The sequence below is a fragment of the Mesoplodon mirus genome, assembly GCF_964341445.2.
Source record: "Mesoplodon mirus genome assembly, chromosome: 6".
NCBI classification, from domain to species: domain Eukaryota; kingdom Metazoa; phylum Chordata; class Mammalia; order Artiodactyla; family Ziphiidae; genus Mesoplodon; species Mesoplodon mirus.
This window is the reverse complement of record NC_138982.1, coordinates 29,409,843-29,437,337: the sequence shown is the minus strand read 5'-3', so window position 1 is coordinate 29,437,337 and position 27,495 is coordinate 29,409,843. Positions and strand designations below refer to the sequence as shown.

At 44.8% G+C, this 27,495-nt stretch overlaps 1 protein-coding gene across 3 annotated transcripts in view; it reads left to right on the top strand.

The window, feature by feature from the left end:
• Positions 1-27,495, top strand: part of PLCL2 (phospholipase C like 2) — a 209,731-nt gene that overhangs the window by 114,716 nt on the left and 67,520 nt on the right. For all 3 annotated transcript variants that reach the window (XM_082625790.1, XM_082625789.1, XM_082625791.1), the window contains exons 3-4: positions 437-2,923; positions 5,324-5,527. In XM_082625790.1, coding sequence (XP_082481916.1) covers positions 437-2,923; positions 5,324-5,527 — 2,691 coding nt within the window. The remainder of the gene's footprint in view (positions 1-436; positions 2,924-5,323; positions 5,528-27,495) is intronic.

The window sequence follows — 27,495 nt, the reverse complement described above, 5'->3', positions numbered from 1 at the left end:
CGGTGCATTGTACAGGCCCCATACTCAGAAAGGCCGTGTAGCTGGCTTAACGCTCTTCCATGACCTTCTTAAAATTCGTAATTTCTGAATGAGGTTGTTCATTTTCCCCTGCATTTTCACTTTCCCCTGGGCCCTGCACATTGTGTGGCCAATTCTCTATGCGAGCTTTTATTATGTATTACTGGAATTGTGTTTCTTGATCCTCATGGGTTGCGATAATTCAATAATATTTTTTTTTAACCTGTCTGTATTAGGCTGTAAATGCCAAGGCCACTTCTAAGTTTAGAAGTGAATGAGTACCACTCATTATAGAACATACAATTGGAAATCCTAAGAGTATGATTTTTTCCCAAGGAAATGAAATTTTTATTCCTTGTCTTGAACACAGAAAGCTATGTTTGTGTTGTCCTAATACACTATGATTTTTTTCCCCTAGGATGGTACAAAACAGAAAAGAGAGCGGAAAAAGACGGTCTCCTTCAGCAGTATGCCCACGGAGAAAAAGATTAGCAGTGCAAGTGATTGTATCAATTCCATGGTGGAGGGTTCGGAACTCAAAAAGGTTCGCTCCAACTCTAGAATTTACCACAGGTATTTTTTACTGGATGCCGACATGCAGAGCCTGAGGTGGGAACCATCCAAGAAGGATTCTGAGAAAGCCAAGATTGATATTAAATCCATCAAGGAAGTGAGAACAGGAAAAAATACAGACATATTCCGCAGCAATGGCATTTCTGACCAGATATCTGAAGACTGTGCATTTTCAGTCATCTATGGAGAGAATTACGAGTCACTTGACTTGGTTGCCAACTCCGCAGATGTTGCGAACATCTGGGTCACGGGACTGCGGTACCTAATTTCTTATGGGAAACATACACTTGATATGTTAGAAAGTAGCCAAGACAACATGAGGACTTCTTGGGTTTCACAAATGTTTAGTGAAATTGATGTAGATAACCTGGGACATATAACTCTGTGCAACGCCGTGCAGTGTATCAGAAACCTCAATCCTGGTTTAAAAACGAGCAAAATTGAGCTTAAGTTCAAAGAATTGCACAAGTCCAAGGACAAAGCTGGTACTGAAGTCACAAAGGAGGAATTTGTTGAGGTTTTCCATGAGCTTTGTACTAGACCTGAAATTTATTTCCTTTTAGTTCAGTTCTCAAGCAATAAAGAATTCCTTGATACCAAGGACCTTATGATGTTTCTTGAGGCAGAGCAGGGTGTGGCACATATAAATGAGGAAATAAGCCTTGAAATTATTCACAAATATGAGCCATCCAAAGAGGGTCAGGAAAAGGGCTGGCTTTCCATAGACGGGTTCACTAATTACCTTGTGTCATCTGACTGTTATATATTTGATCCAGAGCATAAGAAGGTCTGTCAGGACATGAAGCAACCCTTGTCTCATTACTTTATAAACTCATCTCATAATACATACTTAATAGAGGATCAGTTCCGAGGTCCCTCTGATATCACAGGATACATCCGAGCTCTTAAAATGGGTTGCCGGAGTGTTGAACTGGATGTATGGGATGGGCCAGATAACGAACCTGTGATTTACACAGGCCACACCATGACCTCGCAGATCGTCTTCCGCAGCGTCATTGATATTATTAACAAGTATGCATTCTTTGCTTCAGAGTACCCTCTCATCCTGTGTTTGGAAAATCACTGTTCTATTAAACAACAGAAGGTCATGGTTCAACACATGAAGAAAATTTTAGGAGACAAGCTCTACACAACCTCACCCAGTGCTGAGGAATCTTACCTGCCATCCCCAGATATCCTGAAAGGGAAGATACTCATTAAGGCAAAGAAGCTGTCTTCCAGCTGCTCTGGAGTAGAGGGCGATGTTACCGATGAGGATGAAGGGGCGGAGATGTCTCAGAGGATGGGCAAGGAGAACGCAGAGCTGCCCAACCACGTGCCTGCCAAGCGCTTCCAGCTCTGCAAAGAGCTGTCCGAGCTGGTGAGCATCTGCAAGTCGGTGCAGTTCAAAGAGTTCCAGGTGTCCTTTCAGGCTCAGAAGTACTGGGAAGTCTGCTCATTCAACGAAGTGCTTGCCAGCAAATACGCCAACGAGAATGCAGGGGACTTTGTCAATTACAACAAGCGCTTTCTCGCCAGGGTTTTCCCCAGTCCCATGAGAATTGACTCCAGCAACATGAACCCTCAAGACTTTTGGAAATGTGGTTGTCAGATCGTGGCCATGAACTTTCAGACCCCGGGCCTGATGATGGACCTGAACATCGGCTGGTTTAGGCAGAACGGGAACTGCGGCTACGTGCTGCGGCCGGCCATCATGAGGGAGGAGGTCTCCTTCTTCAGCGCCAACACCAAAGACTCCGTCCCAGGAGTCTCACCCCAGCTCCTCCACATCAAGATCATCAGCGGGCAGAACTTCCCCAAACCCAAAGGATCGGGTGCTAAAGGCGACGTGGTGGACCCTTACGTCTACGTGGAGATCCACGGGATCCCCGCTGACTGCGCAGAACAGAGGACGAAAACAGTGCACCAGAACGGAGACGCTCCCATCTTCGACGAAAGCTTTGAGTTCCAGATCAACCTGCCCGAACTGGCCATGGTGCGCTTTGTGGTCCTGGACGACGACTACATCGGGGATGAGTTCATCGGCCAGTACACGATTCCCTTCGAGTGTCTGCAGACGGGCTACCGCCACGTGCCACTGCAGTCGCTCACCGGCGAGGTCCTCGCCCACGCTTCTCTGTTCGTGCACGTGGCCATCACCAACCGGAGAGGAGGCGGGAAGCCTCACAAGAGGGGCCTCTCTGTGAGGAAAGGGAAGAAGTCCAGGGAATATGCGTCCCTGAGAACACTGTGGATTAAAACTGTGGACGAGGTCTTCAAGAATGCCCAGCCCCCGATTCGGGACGCCACCGACCTGAGGGAGAACATGCAGGTACGGCGCGGGGGCTCGTGTGCGCCTGCGCGCGGTGTATGCGTCTATTGGAGGGTTTCTTTAAACAGTCGTATTTCCGATCTTAAATACTTTGTAAATTTCCACCGTTTGTAAGAATGTTTACCACCCACCTCTTTTTTTTTTTTTTTTATCATGTGAATTTCCAAAAGTGGCAGCTGGTATTGAACACAGTCTGTGGGAATGAGACAGCCTTGCGGCTGAGTCCACACCCGTCCTGGTCCCTGTTAATCACTAGGGAACAGTCCCCCGTCTTCTCTAAAAGCGCACGTGGGAATCTCTGGTATTTCTGAATAGTCCTTAGCTGGAACACACTGACGTCAAGCCCATCAAACTAGAGGGACACGTTCCGGTTCTTTCTTGTGGGGCCGTCATGCTGCGGGAATGGTGAGCCTATAAACAGCCCGTGGGTTTATGTATTGAGTCTGCTCTTGACTCTGGAGCACAGCTATCTAATTGTGTAAGTAAAGGACACGTGACACCTGTATTTATTAGATGTCTGGGATAATAATTATCTCTGAACCGCATAGTGGCGAAAAGCAATCAGTCAGGGTTAGGTATGTAATTAAGGATTGTCCACGTGTCTAGCGGGATACTGGGGCTACCAGTGATGCAGAACGAGGCTGCGAGGGCTACCTCACACACACACCTGCCCCAGCCCATTCCAGTGTGTGATGGATCACCGCTCAGTGTGTTTAAAAACAATTAAAAAAACCCCTATATATATACACACACACACACACACACACACACACACATACGTGTATATATGTATATAATCTTTATAACTATTATGAGCAGAATGCCAGCAGCAAGTAAAATTAAAAGACCTTCCCACAATGGAGACATTTTGTTTTATTTCTTGTCTCATAGTAAATATGGAGGGTGTCTCCCTATCTCTGAGGGTGCCATGGTTGCTGAGGGTGCTCAGCTCTGAGCAGGCCGCACATCCCTGCCCTACGGCAGCTGTCATGTGCATGAAGCCGAGCACCGTCCTTCCAGGGCCGCGCGTCTGTGCTGAACCCACACTGCAGTCAGCGCCGTGTGATGCCCTTGCCACACCCGGGCGGTCGGGCCAGGGAGCAGCAGGAAACAGCAGACTTTAGTTGGGGCTGGGCAGCAGATAATAAACAAGTAGGACAACGGCAGGTGAAGAAGAATTAACTGGGGAGTGCGATGGTGTGACTGGGGCCCCCCCTTAGAGCTCTCAGTAAGGATTTATTGTTATGCGCAGTCAACATCCAAGTGATTTTGGACAAAATGATACACAGCTCGATGCCCATATTTAAAGCAATATTAATAAAAAGAAAATGTTTAAATTTAAAACCAACGTGCTGCTCATTTCCAAGGACGGGGGTGTTTGAGAGCCCTTGAAGGCACAGGGCTTGGGGGGCCCAGATCCCTCCCCTCTGGCCACCATGCTCAGCCCAGGTCAGGACCCAGGTGTGCCTGGGGTGACTCATTTTTCGGTTGGAATGTACCTGTTTTGGCAGCACAGTGATTAAGAGCAGAGGCCTCATCCTCAGCAGACTTCAGGTAAAATCCTGACCCCTTCACCTGCTAGCTGTTTGACCTCAGACAAACAACAGAGACAGGCCACAGCTGAGGCTCGGCCTCCTCGGGCCCAGCGTGGCTGGTTGAGAGGATCAGATGGGTCATGTATATTACTCGTGCCTTGCACACAGTGCTCAGAGAACACCGACTCGTGGCTTTTTACAGTATGGAAGGGTTTCCTTTAATGGGGATTTTAATGGCACCTCTGGTGATTAGAAAAAAAGAGCATTGAGAGCAGGAGAAGCAGCGTGGAGACGGTCTAGGGGAAGGGAAGGCCGTGATACCGGGCAGGAAGGTCTCCCACCCGGCACATCTCCATGGAAACTGCAGCATCCTCCAAGTTCCTTTAGCTTTGGAACCAGCTGGTATGAACAGGTGAGAGAGACTCAAGTTTCTGTCTTGCAAATATTCCTCTTTTTTTTGGATGGCTGGCATATTTGATACTTATTTTAAGCCTGAATTTTTTTTTCTGAACCTTTACCTTTTTGAATGCAGAAGCCATTTTTTTTGTTTGCTCATAATTACATATCAGCATTAGCACTGCTGTGAACTTTGACCTGAAAAGTAGCTTTGCCCTTCGAAAGAATTTAACTTACTTGCCTTTTCCATACTTTTGATAAATTGGTGTTACAAATATCTATAACTATGTCTACTTTGGAAAGTAGCCACTTTTCCCAGGATAAGATAATCATTCACCATGTCTGTCATAACATTGCTAGTAACTGTTGTACCAGGCGGTCCAGGATGATCAAGTATATTGAGTGCAACATCCACGAGAAATTAAAACCCCGGTGAATGACAAAGCGCCTTCTTCTTTCCGTTGAGCAGAATGCAGTGGTGTCCTTCAAGGAGCTGTGTGGCCTCTCCTCCGTAGCCAACCTCATGCAGTGCATGCTGGCGGTGTCTCCCCGCTTCCTGGGGCCTGATAACACGCCCCTGGTGGTCCTGAATCTCAGCGAGCAGTATCCCACCATGGAGTTGCAGGGAATCGTGCCCGAGGTTCTGAAGAAGATCGTAACAACGTACGACATGGTGAGTGGCTCTTTGCACTTTTATGGAGCCCAGGGGAGAGAGGTGTCTTAGGACAGTACCCTGACGTGCTTAGGAGCGCTTGCTGAGGTGTGCTTTCCTAGTTCATGCTTCCTTTACCTGTGCTGGAAAAGCTATTCCCCTGACCTTGCTGTATTTGAAAGACTTTAGTGTTTTGTTGTTGCTGTTTTGGAAAGCAGGATTCAGACAGCTTTTCAAGAATGTATCTCAATTGATTTCTAAAGCATACACTATTTTCCACATATACATGGGAGGGAATTTTTTTAACCTTTCCCTGCCATCAGCCATTGAGTCACTCATTTTTATTTTGTTTTCAAACTGGTAAAGGTGAGAAATTTAGTTTTTTTTCCGAAAATACACTTTAAATACCATCAGAGGCAGGTGCTTCCACTACAGGACTCTATATTATGCAACGTTTTCCTTCCTTATAGCAGCTGCTCTGTGGCGCCTGTGATTGGTAATCAGCTTAGCGTTAATGAGGAATCCTCAGGACACCTAGAATATTGCATTTTTGCCCTTAAGGTCTATCTTGGGTTTTCCTAATCGCTTCCTGCTCTCGCTGTACTTTCTGATTTATCGTAACTCTGAGGGGTGAGTTAGTGGGTGAACACTACCGTTTCAAGCTCGCAGTGTGGCTGAAGTTGTCAAAACGCCGGTGAGTGCCGCGGGTCCTCCCCTGCGGTAAGGGTTAAGGGTGGTGCTGGACCCTCCCCTCCCAGATGGGCGAGGCTGTCAGCCTGTACCGGCCGGGTGCTCAGAGGTAAGAGGCCTCACCCACCACCTCCTCCACATGAGAAGCAGGAGCTCAGACCACAAAACTCAAGGCTGCTTCTCAGGTAGCCTGCTGTGGTCTAAGACAAATCAGGAGTGGCACTGTAAACCTTACAGAAGTATATATTTTTTTACTATTCTGTAAGTTGACCTGAAAGCTGCAATTCAGAGGGGTTTATACAATTTCCAGGAAAAAAAAAATGCTTTAGGTCAGCATTTCCCACAGTGTCTGCTGAGGAACCTTGGTTTCTTAGGATATTAATAAGTGTCACATGGGAGAAAGGGTTCCATGTTGAAATAATTTAGGGAAATACTGGTTTGAGCAAAATTAATCAGATGTCTTCACTGCAGGACTGTGTGGGGCCTTTTGCTTGCTGGCAGTGGCTTTCCAAAGGGTGATGGACATAGTATGCCCTATTTCACAAATTGTCTTGACCGTGGGGTACTATTTCCAAAAACAAAAGTTTGCAAGGATTTTTGTCCTTGATCTTCTTCACTTCTTGGCCTTGTTCACCCAAATCTTTGGGTGCATAAGATCTGGAAGTCCAAGTCAGAAGCGTGCAACATTGTTTTTTTCTTTTGCTCTCGTTCTTTCCCCCAGTTTTATTGAGAAATAATTGACACTCATGTATAAATTTAAGGCTTACAGCATGATGGTTTGATTTACGCATATTGTGAAATGATTACCACAGTGGGTTCAGCTGACATCCATCTTCTCATATAAAAAGAAGGAAGAAGAGAGGAAAGGAAAAAAAAATTCTTGTGATAAGAGGTCTTAGCATTTATTAAGTTTCCCTGTGTATCCATCATCATGGTATATATTACATTCCTAGGACTTATTTATCTTATAACTGGAAATGTCTACCTTTTGACCACCTTCCTTCAATTCTCACTGTTTGCACCCTTCACCTCTGGTAACCACAAATCTGATCTCTTTTTCTATGAGTTTGGTTTTTTGTTTTTGTTTTGTTTTGTTTTAGTTTCCACATATAAGTGGGTCATACAGTATTTGTCTTTCTCTGACTCATTTCACTTAGCATAATACCTTCAAGCTTCATCTGTGTTGTAGCAAATGGTAGGGTCTCCTCATCTTTTAATATATATATGGATATCTCACAACTTCTTTATCTATCCATAGACATTTAGGTTGTTTCCATATCTTGGCTATTGTAAATAATGCTGCTATGAACATGGGGGTGCATGTATCTTTTTGAGTTAGTGTTTTTATTACCTTAGGATATATTCTGAAAAGTGGAATTGCTGGATCATATGGTAGTTCTGTTTTTAATTCTTTGAGGATCTCCCATGCTGTTTTCCCTAGAAGCTATACAAATTGACATTCCCACCAATAATAAGAGTGCAGTATTTTAAACAGCTTATCAGTTCATTACCTTAAGAAAAAGTGGTATTTGATCTTTTTCCTAAGTTCCAATGCAATAACCACACATTGTAGCAGGTGCTTGTTATTCCCTGCTCTTTCTAGCTTAGAGTTCACAGTGATGTAAGATAAATAAGGACCGAACACTGGACACTGCAGGCAAACTGCAGGGAGTGGCAGTCACCCTTCAGAAAGAAGGACGGCCAGGGGCAAATGCGTCTGTAAACATGGGTGGGGGGAGCACTGTGCTGGGTGCTGGAGGGGCCACAGGCATGAGCATAAGGGATCCCTGTCCTCAGGGAACCATCCAGTCTGCTAGGATGGCAGCTGGGGAACAAAACAAAGAAGCTTATGCTGAGATTCCTTTGGGGGGAAAAGATGGAAAGATAGGAAAAAGAGGTAAAATGGGAAAGTCTGAAGAGCTCGTGCATGCTGTGCCTCAGGCTACCTAGTTAGTTTTATGAGCAGAAGCCCAAAGAAGTAGCTGATATTTGTAAATGCTTTTTAAACTTAAGCCACAAATAAAATCGTTAGACATTTTGCAGACCCACGTTATTGACCAACATCTAAGATGACTTACCGGCTCAGGTGTGTTACTGGTCACGCGGTGATATTTCTTCATGGTAACCTTTTTAACAGGACCTTTCTGAGAGTTGGATGTGGTGCCCCAGGGAGGTGTTAACCGGAAGGGTCGGTACCCAGGCGCTAGTCCAGGCTGAGCCCAGAGCAGGAGTGGGACCGTAGCTGGGTGGACACAGTGCCCACCATATCACTTCCCCCGCCCCTTCCTCTCCCTGGGCTGGCAGATGATAACATTTACTATTAACTCTTATCTACATGTAACTTTATAATTGTGTTGTTGTAGAAATGACAAGACAGTTGGCTTGCTTAAATTTTCAAAGTTGTGAAATTAGTCTTACGTAATGTCTGATTGACGGAGCTGGGCTGCATTATACCCCTAGCTTTATTGATTTGTTCTCTTTTGCATTCCACCTGCTAAACTAAGCTCTAAAGTACTTAAAATTAAATTCCACTTTTTATAATTTGCATTCTAAAGATTGTCATATTGCTACAGCAATATTATAGCTCTTGTAACATTTTATAGTCCATTTATTAGTGACTTGATTATTTCTCACCTTCTGACAATTAATTTATTAAAGCTAGCTAAAGAATAGATGAAATACTGATGGGAAATGTCATAAGGTCCTGGATAGCCTTTATTTTTGTAACGTTTGTTATATTGAGCTTAACCCAAAATTAGCCTTAGAAATAAGATCTTACTTCATTTCGTTGACTTCCCATTGATAGTTTGAAGACTCCAAATGAGAAGTAAGCGTAGTTTGAGAAATCCACCCCTCCCCCACAAAGTCCTGTGTTACTGCGAGTCTGCACTGCTGAAGTTGCCCTCCAGTGAGGACAGGATTGCGGTATCTCCTAAGAGTGTACAGATATGTATTTATGCTGTCAAGATTGTGACTATTTTTCTGTCTAAACTTATTAATAAACGAGTTGTAGCTGAAATATGCCAGTGTCTTTGTGAAAAAGAAGAGTGCAGGGAAGGAGCTGATTGTGGAAATGTAGGCACCATGTAAGCCGGTGTGGAGGCTTAGGAAAGAGGGCCCATGCTCAGGGTGGGCAGCAGCCCCATTTGCCTGGGACAGACCCTGCTTGTACACCTGTTGTCCCAGCATAATTATTAATCGTTCTCCCTTTAACCCTTAAAAGTGTCCCTGTTTAGATAATTAGTTGTGTGGTCACCCTGCCCCGGCCCCTAGATTGTCCTAATGGCTCTTGTGATCCCACCAACAGACAGGTCTTCAGAGTGGCCCCAGTTGTGGTTTTTTGCCCTATTTGTCATCCCTCCTTGGATCCCGGAAGTGGTGAGGTTTGAGGCTGGGACGTTGCTCAGGAAGGCGGGTGTCAAAGCCACTCGGGAGCAGAGAAAGAAAAACACAGACACCTTCTTAGATCAGGCAGATGGGGGAGAAATAGGGAGGGACTGGTCTGGAGAGTGGGAGTGACTGTGTGGTCACACAAGGGAGGCTTTTCCTCCCTGGAGGAGTTCGCAGTTTAGTGAAAGAGATGAAACATATCCAGAGATAGTGAGAGGGTAGATGATAGATGGATGTGTTAAAATATGTAAACAGATTATTTGGATGTTCGTGGGAGAGAACGGTCAGTTTCAAGTTTAGGAATTAGGAAGACTTCAAGGAAACACTGGCCTCTGACCCTTAAGAGCGACTCAGATTTCAGCAGGTGAAGAAAAGGAGACTGTTGCAGGCTGAGTTCACAGGGTGAAACACTCTCAGAAATGGGAAGCACGTGTTCTAGGAAATTCAAGCGTGGACCGTGGGAGTTCTTGCACATTTTTGAGCAGCAAAGGGCCATGCTCAGAATTAAGATTATGGACTGTGGGAGGGTAGGGGTGAAAGAGAACTAAGAGGCCGCCTGCTGAGCGTCTTTATCTTGCAGATGAGAAAATGGAAACCTAGTGGTGCATCAAATTAATGGCACACCATTAATGGTTCTAATGGCAGGTTTAGAGCCTGACTAGTCTCTTTGTCCAGTTTTTGCCCTGCAGTCCAGATCAGGAAGATGAGCCATGTGTGGTGTGTAGATGACTGATGAATCTGCCCATAAAGGCCAGATAGCGCCAATCATCATGATCTGACGTTGTTCATGTGGGGCCCTTGAAGTCCCAGGTACCTTATTTCTGATTCTTGCTCCCCCACGAAGGTGGAGAAGAATTCATCTCGTGTACTTTGGCGTATGTTAAAAGGCAGATCCGATGAGCTTAAAATAAGGAAGACTGTATTCAACAGATTGAGTTCCACTCAGTGGAATCTGATTATAAGTACCTGAATATATCTTTTGTATTATTACTTCAGAAAACAGAAAATTTAAGTGTTTTACTTGAAACTGTGTGTCAGTGAACTTGAATGCATCCACTGTTGAGAATCAGATATCACACTTGAGCTCGTTCTCTCATGTGTTTAAAGGCTGATTTGGAGAAGATAAGGATTATGTAACCTGAGTAAGAGATTCTGGTGAGTGAGTGGGTCCCCTCTCCGTAACACACAGTGCTCCTGGGATGATCCGCCGGGAGGGAGGCTTCAGGACCACATCTCCCCTCTCCCGTCATCATCATCTTTTTATACTAAAGTGGTTTTTACCACCCTTTTTAATATTGATGAAAGTAACGATTCAGCTCTCCAGCTATCTTTGCTTATTAGTTTCAGATTTACCGTCTGCTTTACGCTTAAATTTTTAAAAATGTTATGAGATCTATGCTAACAAATAGAGACCAAGATGTCAACATTCTTCCTTGACTGAGAGAAAACACTGGAAGTTTAAATATTTTGTGAAGTGTTACATAAAAAGAAAGTTCTCTTTAAAAGTTTTTCCTTGGATTTTGAGGGCAGTATTCTCGGTGAAAGAAGCCAGACACAGAAAGACAAGCCCTGTGGGATTCCACTTAAATGAAGCATCTAAGATAGTCAGATTCATAAAATCAAAGACTAGACTGGGAGTTACCAGGCGCTGGAGATAGGACGTTATTACAGGCACGAAGTTTCAGTTAAGTGAGAGACGGAGGAGTTCTAGAGACCCGTGTACAGTAGCACCTTGTACCTCTAATCAACAGTAATGCATTGTACAGGTAAGCATTTGTTAAGAGGGGTAGATCTCATGTTAAGTGTCCTTAGCACATAAACATTTTTTAAAGAAAAAAAGTCTTCTTCCTTGGTTTTGCTACAATTTTTCTGCACTATGGAATATGCTTCAGTCATTGTAAGTAAATTGACGATGAAGTGACAGGGAATGAAAAGGAGAGGAGAGGAAAAAGGAAAGAAAAGGATGCCCAGCTCTGTCACAGAGAGCATGGCTGTTCACATACACAGTGGCGGACTGTCGAGCAGCCGTAGCTGCTCGGAGATTACCCATGAATTCATTCTTGTCATTGCAGTTCCTTTGTCTCTGCTTTCTATCTGAAATTAATTTGTTTCCATCTTTTACAGCTTCACAAAAATCTTGATTTTAATTGCCTTCACACTTAATTAAGAAAGCACTCTCTGAGGAATCCGTTTATCCAGTAGAGAACAGTAGTTTTTAGCGTTTAAAAAAAAAAGGAACAAGATGCTTTGTCTAGGAGCCTGTTATTTGCTTGCTGTGAATATTTTTATATAAGTTACTGAATCGTCCCTTCTACTTCATGGCTTTAAATATTTATTAAATAAAACAAGGTCCTTTAAATAAAATATGTGAAGGGAAGGGTTTTTTTCTCACACAGATATGTTGGCAGTCGGCATGCAGCATCTCTGCTGTATGTTGTTGGTATGGGTTCCTGTATTTTCTCTGGCCACTGCTTAATGCAGGGAAGAGAGAAATCACACTTCATAACTGATGGAGTCTGCCCATCTGGACCAAGCAGAGATCATCTGTAATAAGGTTATTATTGATTCCCATCTCCTCTGTGGCTGCTTTTATCACTCTTCTGCCTCAGAACTTGACATTAAAAGCGTCTTTTAGTTGGAGGTGTCAACTCTCCCAATTTTTATAATTGTAGAAAAATAGACTATTATGCCTTGGGATAAGACTGAGCTACAAAGAGGGGGAAAATAGACAGATTAGGGAAAGGTGAATATACCCTGCTACAGGGGGAAAAGCAGAAACCCAAAGCCTCTAGTTTAATTCAGTGACAGGGGAGGTCCAGCCAATGACGTTTCCAAAATGGTTTCTCTGGCATCATCAAAACCATACAGCTGGGCTTCCCTGGTGGCGCAGTGGTTGAGAGTCCGCCTGCCGATGCAGGGGACACGGGTTCGTGCCCCGGTCTGGGAAGATCCCACATGCCGCGGAGCGGCTGGGTCTGTGAGCCATGGCCGATGAACCTGTGCATCTGGAGCCTGTGCTCCGCAACGGGAGAGGCCACAATGGTGAGAGGCCCGCATACCGCAAAAAAAAAAAACCAAAACAAGCAAACAGAAAAAAAAACCATACAGCTGACCCACTTCAGCGCGACTGCCAACCCCACGGGAAGGGAAAAGTAATGTTTAAAGGATGGAATGTGATGATGGTATCACTCGTATCATCAGATCAGATGTAGAGGCTGCCACTCAGCCACCAGAAGCAGGGAGATTGAGAAACTTAGGGGAGATGGTGCTTCACGGTGTGATATGGTGGTGGTTGCATGACTGTGTCTCTCATCCGCTTTTCATGTTTTACGTGTCTCCACAGAAACCATCGAGGGACACATATGTAGAAGTATTCTTACACACACACACACACACCTGCAGATACTAAGCAAGAACAGTTGCGAAACACACACCTGCAGACACTAAGCAAGAACAGTTACAAAACAGTAGCATTTTAGGGGCTGGCAATCCCCTTGAAAGAGCCTTCATCAGCGGCTGTTTTTTTACCAGTTAAATTTGATACCCAGCCCCAGACTCTCTGGGAGGACAGAGATGCAAACCTTAACAGAGTCCCACATGTTGTCAGATGGTGTCTTCAGACAAGAAGCGATAAAGTATGAAGCGAGCCACTGTACCATCTGATGCACCAACTGCAGATACGATTCTGCAGTTTGCAATTCCTGAGTAACTGCGGCGCTGTCCCACCGTACTGGTAAACGAGAAACGGGAACCTGCTCTTGGCATCACTTCAGCCCCTGAACCAAGCCACCTGGGGAGCGGTGATGGGGCTGTGGCTCGGGGCCACGTGTTTGGTGGGGTCTCTCACTGTTTGCTCTGTTAGAGCCTTTCTGTTGCTTCTGAAGGGGGCAGAACAAGATTGCTTATTTCTCAAACACTTTATTTCACTGAATCTGGTAGGAAATATATATGTAATATATCTGGAACCTAAAGCTCCAGAAAAGTTAGGGAACTTCCTTTTAAGCAGATGCATTATGCAGAAGAACACTACTACATTTTTGATAAAACTAAGATCGTTGAAGTGCTGTCGTCTTTTTTTCTTCCTGTGCAAGAGGAGAGGAATTGCTTCCCATGTTCCCATCAGATCCCACGTGAATGTGGGATTTTGCTCTTGTATTATTCCTTCAGTGTTTATTTTTGATATATTCTCTTCTTGACTAGAAATAATTTATTTTGTTTCTTCAGTGGCTAAAGTTACCTCCTTAAGTTGTTTTCTGAGTTCTTCTTTCTGTCAAAGACCCACCAGGACAGTTTTTTCAATATTTATTTGGCTGCGCCGGATCTTTAGTTGCAGCGTGTGGGATCTTCCTTGTGGCATGCGGGATCTTTAGTTGTGGCATGCATGTGGGATCTAGTTCCCCGGCTAGGGATCGAACCCGAGCCCCCTGCATTGGGAGCATGGAGCCGTAGCCACTGGACCACTAGGGAAGTCCCCAGGACATCTTTTAAAAGTCTGTGTACATCTCTCAAATTCTGAGCGTCCTCTATCAGTAACAGACGTGGTTTTCTTGGTCAGTCGCCGCGTGCATCAGTGGCTGGTCAAAGCTGGGAAGAAGCGTTTGCCTTCCTTATCCTGGTTTGCTCGGTCAACTTCCTGTCCCCACTAGGCTTCGAATAAACAGAATTGGGCCGAGTGGAGACAGCAGTGCTGGCCGACTTCCAGTTTCTTCAGCCTGTTGTCACCTCATGCCTGTGGGGCAGAGACTGAGTTCAGACCACACACTCAGCCCAGATGGGGAAGGAAATGCAGCTTTCCCAGCTCTCATGGGGGCAGGTGGGTGTCCCTCAATTTTAGTTCCCTTTTGTAACCCTGGTCCATTGCCTTAATTCACATTATCCATTTTGGGTTGTGGTTGCTTGGCTCTTTAGGTAAAATGCTCAGTCTCTCAGACTTTCTCTCTTCCCTCAGCTCCTCTAACAGTGGCCACTAGCTGCCTGTAGAGGGTGCAGCTGCAGAAAGTCTCCTTTCTGTGTCCTTGCTAAAGAACGTCCCAAAGCTCACCACCGCCCACCCCAGTGCACCTTGGGGCTGGTGTGTGCAGCGCAGGGATTTCCTGGCTCCGTCCTTCGTCCTCAAGGCTCCAAGAGGCGGGCTCCCAACGTCCCCTCCACTGCCCCTTTCCTCCTCCTGTCCTAGGGCTGCAATCGCTTGGCCCAGCCGTGGTCGGTGGAGGGGCATCTCCTCTGCACTAGGGGTGATGCTCTGGGGCCTACATATGTTGTTCCTTGATACGGTAAAATAGTTTAGAAAAGAGTTTCTCCTTGACAGATCCTGACTTTCAACCTGTCATTTTGGTGGGAACCCAAATAAAAATCTAATCTGACCTTTAAAACCCAGAAGTGTCTTTGTTTTTACAAGATTGCTGCTTTTCACCCAGGCTCTGAAACTTACTCTTTGAGTAGGTGGAAAGCCCCAGGGCAAAATGATTTATAAACTATGGCAACATCTCTGGGAAAAAAAACAGCTTTACACTCTCCTCGTTACACCTCCCACTGCTGTCGCCAGGCAGCTGGCAGCGTTTCCCTCCCCACGGCACTTCATCTCCTGGATTCCCAGAGAGACAAACTTCTGGAAATATCACCTAGAGAGAGACCTGGGTGCTAAGGCAGAGTCAGAAGTCTGATGTGCCAGCTGTAAGAACTAGGGATTATGTAATGATCATCAAGAGAAATGGAGTCTGAATACTTTGACTAGTGTTGTTAAGTGAATAACATTCTTCTTAGAGCATCTTGGAAATGTGGCCTCCCTTCGGCATGTTGGGATTGATGAAGAATTTATGTTAAGCCTAGTAATTGCCAAGAGAGGGAAAAAAGGGGGGAAATAACTCTAGGGACATGTATCTCATGCATATAGTCTTGTAGCAGTTGCAGTTTTCCAGAATCAGAATTTCTGATTTGCTATTGAAACATGCATCAAATACTCTTAATAACATACAGCCCTTTCTTGGGCTTCCCTGGTGGCGCAGTGGTTGAGAGTCCGCCTGCCGATGCAGGGGACACGGGTTCGTGCCCCGGTCCGGGAAGATCCCGCATGCCGCGGAGCAGCTGGGCCCGTGAGCCACGGCCGCTGAGCCTGCGCGTCCGGAGCCTGTGCTCCGCAACGGGAGAGGCCACAGCAGTGAGAGGCCCGCGTACCGCAAAAAAAAAAAAAAAAAAAAAAAAAAATAGCCCTTTCTTGAAGAGAACACTTTTTACAGCATCCAGAATCTGTTTGCCATCTTGAAGTTCGTGATCACTGTTGTGGTGTGCACAGCGTGGTACTGTGTCTACAGCCAGTTTTGTGGATGTGATTGTCCTCTGTGGTGGAAATCCTTTTCAAACAGGAAAGTGATGATCAGGAAACAAAGGACTGAGTTGGCTTTTGGTGTGTGATAATTTATGCGTCTTTAGCAGCTTGTGAGTTCCGAATCCTTTCAGATCCACAAAAGTGAAGACTGGCCGATCTAGAACCTGCCTTTCACGGCTCACTGATGCGTTCAGCCTGCTTCGCCCCTGGTGTCTGGGAGCCCTCTGGCTTGCTCTGACCTTGGACTCAGAGGGGAGCTGTGTCTCTCCTTGACCCTCTGACCTGTGCCGTTGGGACAGAGGGAGCTGTGCCAGCCTGTGCTGGCTGCTTTGAGAGATCATTGTGTTCCTTTCCCTCGTCGTAAGCTGTCCTGGGACAGAACCCTTGGAGCCCCCTACATATGGACTCTACTCTGAAACACCCAGCACTCTCTGGGCCACACCCCACTGGAGGACCCAGGAAATGCACCTTCACTGTTTATCTTAGTTTTCCTAGGGTGGCAGTTTCTGACCAGATGGGGAGCTGGGGGTGTGAAGCCCATGGTGATTCTTCATCCAGCTCAGGAAGGTGGCTGCCTTTGCCACCTGAGCCTGTGGCTGCCCCTGCTGTCAGCTCCATGTGGGATTCAGAACATTCTCCAGCCAGTTAAATGGGGATGTTTTGCCTGTGTGATTATTTTAGCAGTGCTGGCTACAACTAACCAGTAAGAATCACACACGTGAACCTTTTTTTTAGAAGTATTTTTCTTCTGTCAAAGATGCATCAAAAAGATGAATTGTTTAAATTTCGTTGTGTCCCATCATTGTCTGTATTCAGGTTGAAGTTTAGAAAGGATGTAAGTTGCAGTGATAACAGAATTTTATTGTTTAGTATCTCGATATCCTGATATCATTCCCTGACTTGGCAAATGCAAGATCCATTCACTGGAGCTTAACTTGATTTATTGACACCCATTCTTATATAGTTTAGAGAAGCAAATGCTTTTCCATTGAGAAAATCGGCAGCGTTGCAAATCCCATTCGGAGTTGAGTTGGAAAGATTGCAATTACTCAGATACCTCTAGAAAGTTGTTAGTGGTGGTACATAGATTGGTTTGTAAGTGCAGTGATGAGTCTCCTCTGTTTTCATGGACGCATAGTCTCTGGATGTGCAATCACATTTTAGAAGACAACTCTCTAAGAAATGGGATAGTTTGGATGGAATCTGCTCCATGAAAATGAAGCTATCAAAATAACCAGTTTATATGAAAGATCATATATTTTGGAATTTTTTTGAGTACTACATGTAATTGTTGACACTTACTTGGGCCACCTTCTGGCATCACTTCTTGGCAGTAGGACGTACTCATTTCTGACCTTTCTTCCTGTCTTTTATGTCCCTAGTCATGACCTGGAAGAAATTTTTTAAAGGTGGTTTTCCACAGTCTTTTGAATAATGAGGCAGTAGTGATTTTTCTCTGCAGCTTGATGTATTCCTGACAGTAATATTTGACACTTTCTAAGCTTTAAGCATATATTTTGTTGGTATGTTACGTTTGACCTCGGGTTTATAAGAGAAATAAAATTCAGCACTGCCTACGGATTCATTATTTCTAGTTTTGTGTAGTGGGAAGGGCTCACCCCCAGCCTCACCAAGCCCCTCGAATCGGCACTTGTCTGGTGGTAACTCTCCACCATACACATTAACCGCTGTGCCAGTGGGGACCGCAGGAACTGTCACTTACTATTCTATTTTAACGGTTCCTGGTTTTCATTCTGTTCGCTTATATTCCCCCAGATTGCTGGTAAATAATTAATGCCACTCACCCCACTAAAATAACCACCCTTGACGCCAGAAATCTGATTTTACTACCACATGAATTTATCAGGGATAAAAATAGCACTTAATAATGGTTTTTAAGTCTTTTCTAACTTAAGGCATTTAAAATTCTGAACCATAAGAAAATTACTCTCCCAGTCAACTCAGTGGGTGGACAGTATGATGTGTTAAGAGTTAAGTTTAACTCAACAAGCTTAATTATCAGTTAACTTAAAAATAACATGTTAAGTAGGTTAAAACATTTCTTTCCCTACTACGTTTAGTATTAGTCACATCTTTACGGCTAACTCTTATAGATTTTTATGTGCAGGTTTTATACAGGAAGTCCTTTATCTACTTATGGAAATCTTTAAGTATTTTCTTTGAAACCAATGTTGATTATTCTAGTTTTCTTTAAAATTATTATACTCCTATACCAGAGAGAGATTAAATGGAGTGATACCATCATTTATGTCATTATATGGCACAAAATAATTTTAGCTTTGAATAATCACTTATCTGGTGCCAAAAGCCAAAAAAATAAAAAATAAAAATCTGTCTTTGTGAATAGAGATAGCTTGAGTATTTAGCTAAATGTAACCAAGATTGTAGTTACTCATTTTTAGCTGATTTCCTAAAACTAACCTCTAGCTATGTTATAAGTCCGTGAAAGTCTTTGACCAATGTTACAATTCTCTGTGACCAAATTTCTCCTTCGTTTACATATAACATATGTTTATGCTTTTAAGCTACGAACTGTACTTGATTTTTCATGTTCTGTTCTAAAATGTGCATGTAGCATGTCAAACTATATTCTCTGGAATACTTTTAGTCCAGTGTCACCAAGTGATGCATGGTGTGGCATTTTAGAGCAGGGTCGGGCAACGCTGGCCTGTGGGCCTGGCTGGCACCACCCATTTGTGTATGGGCTGCAAGCTTAAAATGGTATTTACATATTAAATGGTCGAAAAATAAAAATTCAGGACATGTAAAAATCATATGAAATGCAAGCCTCAGTGTCCATAAGGAAATTTTGTTAGAGCACGTTCATGACACTTTCTCTGTGTCTGCTTTCACACTGTGACGGCAGAGATGAGCGGTCGCCTAAAATATTTACTGTCCGCTCCTTCACAGGAAAAGTTTGCCAACCCCTCAAAAAGAGGATCAGGGGAAAAGCCCTTAGGGTATTTTGATGCACTGGTTTCCAGATTCACTTTGGCCAGCTTACATCATGACTTTAAAGGTTTTCTTTCTTCTTCTTTTTTAAATAATGTACTCAATGCATTTTGAATGTAGATCCATAGAACATCATTTTACTCTGTTACCCCAGTAGGAGGAGGGCACCTGAGTTCTGTCCTGGAAGAGGCGGTGGACCCCTGAAGAAGTAAAACTACTTGTTAGTGTTTGACGGTCAGAACTATAAACACCAGAGGCGGGAACTAGGAAAGGAAAGCCGGTGAAAATTCCAGTTTGCTTGCAGGGCCCATGAGGACAACGTGCTATTCCAGCAAAAAAATGGTGACAGTCAACCAGAATCTTGTGTTATAATACAGTAAAATTTGTAATTAACTTTAGTTCACATGTATTTAGCGGGATGTATATTCATGATTGTGCTGCTTGGTAATGAGGCAGGAAAAACGAGCCGTCTAAGGATTGAATTTAAGCAGTGCTCAGGTCAGGCATTTCTTGTTAGGGGAGGGGGAGGGTAGGGCAGAGAAAGGGGAATTGGGTGGAGCCGGTGGGCAGGCTCTGCATCTCTTCTGAAAACCCCTAGTTTCCTCTCACCCTCCCCTAAGGTGGGGAGGACGACTTTCTCTAGAATTACAAAATCCAGGCAGTGCTAACCACATTCTATTTAAAGCTCTCTCCACCTCCACCTGGAGGTGAAGCCCAAACCCAGACCCTCTCCCACGGTTGCTGGGGGTAGGGCTGGAGGGTCACACACCCTGCTGTTCTTCATGCTCTTTGCTGCTTTCTTACACTCATCACAACCTGTAATTCTACATTCATTGGTTTGATTCCTTTTCTTAAGGCACCTCTCTCTCTCCCCGCCAGATCTGAGCCCCCGGGGTGGCTGCGACCCTGTGTGTCCTCATCACTGCATTCTCATGACAGAGCCTGCCACAGGGCAGGCACTCAAAATATATTTATGAACGAATGCGTGAATGAATGAATGAGTGAAAGAAAACGCCCTTGATCTAGAGGACACAGATATCAGGTGTCCTTCCCGCCTTACCTCTATGTCCCTGAGTACCTGCATTTCCCTGAACTTGGCTCATTTACACGTGCACGGAAAGCCTTTCTTGGGAGGGTTAGGTTTGGGGCTGGCGACGGCTGGAGGGTGGAGTGGCTGTCCTTCCAGTCTCAGTACCAGAGGGTCTCACCGTCTCCGTCCTAAGGCGGTGAGGGGCACCTGTGCCGGTCCAAGAAGAGGAGGTTCCTGGACAGCTCCAGCTGCCTGTGGGAAGGGCAGGGCCTGAGGCGGGAGGCCAAGCCTGGGACAGCTGGGAGGGAGGAAGGCACGAGCGTCTCAGGTCCCCAGACCATTGACCTCTTATTCAGATCCTCAGTCTCCCCTGCCCTTTACCAGAGGATTCTTTGCCCTGTCTGCAATGCCCTACTCTTAAAGATTCGTGGGTCCTAAGGAGGACACACCCCCAGGGTTGAGGAATGGAGGGGAGAGGAGGCCAGACAGGAGAGCCGCTTGATTCAGCAAAGGCCGCTGAGATGGGAACATGGCTCATATACGAAGAGCGTTTCATGCTTTGCCAAAGCATGCTCAGAAGCTGAGTGCCACATGAGCTAGTAGGTGGGCATGGGCTCCTGGTGGGCCAAACGAGAAGTCCCGGAATGCCAGACAGCCACCATCCCTCAGTTGTCACACCTTTCATCCCGACGCTCGCTGGCCCTGTTGGGTACCACACTGCTGTGCTCCCGGGGAAGGAAACCCGGACCCCGCACGCAGTATCCGCGGGCTGTGGGTCCACCTTGGCTAGTCTTTGTCCTGGTCCTCCTCTCACCTGCATCGTGAGCTGACTCCCAGGGCACAGGAGATGTGCCCTGGTGTGTTCTGCCAAGGACACATCTCCGTGAGTGCAGTTGTGAGTTCACACAGCCCGGGGCAGGTGGTCATGGGTGTGAACACGTGTGTACAATATCATTCTTGCACAGAGACGCTGGGACTAGCAATTGGGGGAGGAAGGGGGACCCTGCCTGCACCCTGGAAGTAGGTGAGTGGGGGCTTGGGGGATGGTGGTGCCAGCAAAGAACATGAGCCCTGAGCATGAGAAGTCCCTGCTCTGGTGCTCACTCTGTGACCTGGGCACGTCACTTCTTCATCTGTAGAACGGGCAGGGTCTCACCACCTCGGAGGGGGTGAGATCACATGTAAGTAGCCCAGGGCATAGGAAATTCTCAATACACGGTACTCATTATCAGGTCAGTATGAGTTCAAAGGCTAGAAACAAGCAGCTCTTGATGCTCTAAGACTTCTCTGTGTGTATATCTTAGCATCACTCGAACTTCACAGCAGCAGCTTTGCTGTATATGGAGACGTGGTTACTCTGTTTCATAAAGGCAGGTTTAAAATTGCAAAGTGAAAAGCAGAAGGTTAGGTTTCCCACCACCTTGCGTGGGGAGTTGCCTCTCAGAAAGGGGAAGATGCAGGAGGCTGTGAGTTCTGTGGCTGACACCAGAAAGGCCGTAAATACTGTAGTAGCTGGTCGAGTGGTTCTTGCCCCACTCCTAGCTCTGCTGTTCCAGAGTACTGCAGACTCTTTACTGGGCTCAAAAGTAATGCTCTTCATTACAGAGAAGTCTCCAATTGCTTTCCTCTGTTAACTAACATCTAGACTTAGCTATCACAGACCTGAGAGAAACTAATGACACCTTACAGGAAGACTATGATTGAATTACCGTCTGTTAATTAGGAGTTTCTAAATCACCTTGATCCCCTTGGAGAAAAACCTTGATATAAGTAGATGGTAATAAAAGTGGAACTATGTTTAATTCAAACTGTATCTTTTGAAATTTAATTAATTTCGTAATAATAGTTTTATTTATTTTTATTTATTTTTTAAAAACAATTTTTGGCTGCACCCTGAGGCATGTGGGATCTTAGTTCCCTGAGCAGGGATCAAACCCACGCCCCCTGCATTGAAAGGCAGAGTCTTAACCACTGGACCACCAGGGCAGCCCCTCATAATAATAGTTTTAAATGAGCATGTCCTCGGTCTCTTGAAAGAGTTATGGAGCATCCAGAAGTTCCTAATACAGTCTCCGCAAGTAGCTCTCTCACTGAGTAGTTGGCTTTAATGAGCTCGAGTTCCCCTTTTCTCCTGCAGGGATGACTTAGGCCAGGTTTTAATCCAGTCTCATCAGTTCTTTGGAGACACTCCCCTCCATCAAAGATGTAGCCTCTGCACTCACATTCTTTAAAACTTTGAAGACTGAGGAAGTCATAGTGGTGCCCTGGCCCTCCTTTCCCTCTTCACAGACATTTACTGGAAGCAGAAACAAGTGGCCGGCTGTAGACTGCATCCCCACTGGACACCCTGGCTGCCTCCCGGCCTCGTGGAAAGCTCCTTTCCCAGCTGCTAAGCCCCTCCCATACTCATATCCTTTCCTGCTGTCATGGCCACAGAGGGTATTTGAGCACAAGGTGCACTTAAATTTCATGCTGAGATGGTACGAGGGTGTCCCATAAGCACATCGCTACTATAGTTGAGATAATCGGAGAAGTGTTTTACAGCATTGAGAGGCTGCCTGTGACCACGGGCCCCGGGGAGGATGGGGTATGCGTGCACCCGTGAGGTCACCGTGGTGCAAAATGATTCATCATGTGCTATAAAGTAGCCTGTTTAGCATGAGAATGTGGACTAAGGCTTCCCACAGTAATCATGTGCAAAATGACATGTAACATCCCGAGTTCTTCCCTAAGGAAACTTCTGATTATGTGAGGTTGGTCATAAAATGGAGAAATAAGAGGGTTATTTTCATTTGAGTGCATGTGAACTTACTATATACAAGCTCTCTACACAGAAAAAAGCACAGCGTGATGTGAAGTGGTATGAGTTATTATACAGTTTTTCTGGATAGTGTTATAGTTGCGTTGGAATTCCTTTTTAGGGTAGTTTGGGTTCTGTTTTGTTGCTCAATTTTCAACAGTTTTTGTTTTCTCTGAGTATCGTATCATACAGCAGCAGAAGCAGTACAAGATCAAAACCAAAATTCTTTTCAACTTGTTGACATTCTGTGTACTTCTGAAAGTAAAACTATGCAGAAAATTTAAAACTTTCCCAACAATTTACGGTAGAATAAACATTTAAAATCTGTACATTGAGTTCGTGACTAATCTCTTGGTTTATTGGAACTCCCAGCTTTTCCAGAGCCCTTTTCTATTTTCCCTGTGCTATTCTGCACTACTGAGCTTCACCAGCCCTGACCTATTTAAATATATTTGGCAACATGGAGACTTCTAGTAATCTAAGTCTCAATTAATCTAGAAATATGAGTGAATTCCTTTCACGTAAAGGTTTGGTTGTGGCTTTATAGTTTATTAACTTGTCTGCATAAAATAAAAATTTCTTATCTGATTTGAAGGATGGTTTTTAATAAGGTGAATCACCTTTGTGCATTCACTGTTTTAATTCCTCTAAGCTCTGGCTCTGTGATTTTATTGTTCTTTTTTCTTTTATTCCTCTATATAGTGCTTTTTCTCCCCCCTCTTTAATTTCCTCTTTATGGTGTTTTCTCTGTCTTTGCTCCTTTCTCCTCTCCTTCAACCTACAAATGTGTATTACTAAGGACTTCTAGTGGCTAATGCTGGAAGTGCCTCTCAGAAATACCCACAATGTAAACGTTTGGTCCATCCCAAGTGCACTAGGCACCAAAGCAACTAGGAGAAAGAAAGCCCCTAGAGCGATAAATTGGTTGTTTTAACTACATGATACTATTTATTTCCATGAATTTTATACTGAATCCAAATGGTTATTTAGATGAGTACAGGCAAAACCTGTATTACTCTGTGTGTAATAAGCATAATGTCTCTTTGCTTTTTTTTTTTTTTTTTTTTTACGGTATGCGGGCCTCTCACTGCTGTGGCCTCTCCCACTGTGGAGCACAGGCTCCGGACGCGCAGGCTCAGCGGCCATGGCTCACGGGCCCAGCCGCTCCGCGGCATGTGGGATCTTCCCGGACCGGGGCACGAACCCGTGTCCCCTGCATCGGCAGGCAGACTCCCAACCACTGCGCCACCAGGGAAGCCCGTCTCTTTGCTTTTATATTGACATGGTAATTCACTTCAGGAACTACCGTTTACTTAAAACTTGAAGTTTAATCTGTGAAATGCAGCCCTTTCTAAGTGTGTGAATCTGGTTATATATTGATTGAGAGTGAGAAGGGGGTAGATGGAGACATTGACTGTGGTAGGAGAGGCTTTTCATCATGTGAAAATTCAGCTAGATACTTACAGATGAGATGGGATCTCAGTTTACAGGGTTTGATCTGAAATGTAGTGCATGAAGATTCAGCGTGTAGCTCAGATAAAAGGTAAGTAACAGGAGAGCTACGTGCCTCACCCTTAAGTACATACCACCCTAGCTTTGCAGTGAACTTTATGACGAATCAGAGCATGTTGAAAAGCTAGAGAATTCTTGGCTTCCTGAATGTGGACTCTGGGTCACTCTTAGCTCATAATTTGCTCCAGATTTATACAGCACTTGGCATCTCTTCTCTGGCAAGAAATGATTGTTAAAATAGTTGAATACAGTGTGGAGGAGGTCTTATATGATGCCAAAAGCATACTTCAGTTGACTATGATAGATACTGAGCGTTTAACTTTACTTCACAAGAAAATTGCATAGATCTTGAAATACTCTCCCTTTTATAGCCAGTTATAACACTTGTTTTGAACATGCAAATTCATTTGCATGCGATCAATACAGTAAGGGATCATTTTAACTGAACGCGGATTTTGTGTTTGCCCGTGCACGGTTTTGACGGCAAGAAACACTAGCGAGTGCAGAACGCTGCACCTGGGTGAACTGAATGTACACACCCACCTCTCACACCCACCAGCTGCTACATCAGATCACCGGGTGTGTCCTGCGCTGCGCCCTCCGCATCTCAGTTATAACTTCTCACCAGACGTCAGACCCCCTCCCTCCACCGCTCACAGGAACTCAGGAGCTGCAGCCCTTCCCTCCAGGTCTTTTTCAAGGTCAGGTGCCGCACACCACGCACTGCTGTGTTTTCGCGTTCCTTAACTACGTCCCATGTGCAGGACTGTGCTGTCACTTGTATTCTGCTCCTGCCTTTTGTAACGTGTCACTGCAGAATTTCTGAGTGTTGTGCCCTGATCCCATTTTCCCCACAAACCTTGTGTTTTTTATCACACGTTTTTTTTTTATAGTGCGGTGATTTTTAGGAATACGTCTGTCACACAGCAGAACTGTCAGCACTGCCATCTTATTGTCCAGAGTTACCAAATGACCAAGTCCGGAGCTCCTAACACTGTAGACCTTCCAGAAGCTCTCCTCCCACCCCTGGAAATGTTCAACATCCTTGTTCGGTCCCTGACCCTCTGCCCACGCCTTCTGGGTCTCTTACACAGCTTCCCTCTGCTTGTTATTATCTGCAGTGTTGCTGTGATGTTTTCATCTCATTTATCTTTAAAATTCCTCCCTCAGAGATGTAGACATTCTTTCCTCTCAGCTGCTACCTTGGTGCAGAAAACTTCCGATTTTCCAGCCCTAGAACCAAGCTTTCCCACGGTTTCTAGCTGCTGCTACAGATCCTCAAAAGACTGCCCCGTTCACTGCCAAGTCCTCTGCTCAGCTGGGGCGGAACTCCACTTCCTGGATGAGTTAACACCGTAGAGACACAGTGTAAACCTGGAAAAGCTTTGCAGCGGTCGGGTGCGGCACAGCCTCCTCATCTGTCCGGTTTACCCTCTTTGTCTTTGGCTCTTCCTTCTGTGCCCACAGCACATCAGTCACCGGGTCCTGCTCTGTCCTCCCCGGTGTACCCTCTCCAGCCCATCTCTCTTTCCCAGTCCCCCTGCGTCCTGCCCCCCCTTTCATACCCCCATCCCCCATTCCTTCCTTACTCTTTGTTCAGAGCCTGAAATTCTACCTTGATCACAGCACATCTCAGCTTAAAATTGTAACTCCGTATCGCATCCAGTCTGGCCCTTTTCTAACCACGTTCCCTACTTTCCTCTAACGCAAGTGGAAATGTCTAGAGAGCCTAACGGTTATTGCACATGGATCTCCGTCCTGGCCCCTCCCATCACACCCGCAAGGGGGTTGGTATGTGGCAGCGGCCACGTACACTCCTCTCTGCGTATTCGTTAACAATCCAGTCGTGCTTTCTATCTGGCAGAGTTCTTTCCTTTTTTTTTTTTTAATTTTATGTTTTAACTGAAGTGTAGTTGATTTACAATGTCATGTTAGTTTCAGGTGTACAGCAAAGTGATTCAGTTAGACATATATATGCTGTATATATATTCTTTTTCATATTCTCTTCCATTATAGATTATTATAAGATATTGAGTGTAGTTCCCTGTGCTGTACAGTAGGTTCTTGTAGGTTCTTGCTGTACAGTAGGTTCTTGTTTATCTATTTTATATACAGTAGTGTATGTATATTGACCCCAAACTCCTAATTTATCCCTCTTGCCTTTCCCCGTTGGCAACCATAAGTTTGTTTTCTGTCTTTGGGTCTATTTCTGTTGTGTATATAAGTTCATTTGTATCATTTATTTTTTAGATTCCACATATAAGTGATATCATTTGATATTTGTCTGGCAGTTATTTCTCTCATTTTTCTATTATATAGGTTTTTTTTCTGTAATTTTCTATAATTTGCATGGTGAAAAATGTGGAAGTGGAAGTCAGGTTTCATGAGGAAGCTAGGACAGATTACTCTGGAAGCCGTTTGTTGTTTATAAAGTGTTTTCCTAGTGACCTTGCTGGAAGGGACGCTGACCTGGAACGCCTCAGCCCCGGGGTGGTGCCCGCACAGCGGCCTGTGTGAGGTGGAGGGGCTTTAACTGCAGCCTGCAGCTAAAGACCGCCACAGCTGTGCAACTTTTATGCCCCAGTTCAAATGTGTGATTTTTATGTTATTTTCAAGTATTAAAAAGCTATGTTGTAATTCCCAACAATAACTTTATAAATGGTTTCTCTTCCATTAGTTCAACTCTGTGACATTTTGCTGTACTTGGAAGCTTTCGCGAAAGGAAACGTTACCTCTGCATTTCAATTTAGAAGTCTCGGATCCCAGAGTTCCTGCATTTGATTCAAAAATTCTTCACCCACACAGTAATAATTATTGTAGTGTTAAAGACGAAAGTAGCATTGTTAGCTGAGGACGTTACTTTCAAGAACACAGAAAAAAAGCACCAAAGCTGACAGATTCCAGAGGGAATTTTGTTTTTATTTTCTGTACGTTCTCAGCGTTGGTGAACGGACTCACTTTGTAGGGCTGTGTAGCACAGGTTGCAAAACAGAAAATAATGAAACAGTCTACGGAAATCTAGTAATATAAAATATATTTATGTAGTAATAGTTCTCATAATCATACCTATAAACAGAGACGTTTGCCTTATACTGACATGGGGAGTTACTTTCAAAACAGGGCATTCTTACAGAAGGCATTTCTGGTTTCCTTCCAGCTTCATAAAATATGAATTTTAATTTTTACTTTGCCTTTAGTTGAAACTTCCTACTTTCCGTCTTCTTGAGACCTATATTAAAACCTTATCTTAGGGGCTTCCCTGGTGGCGC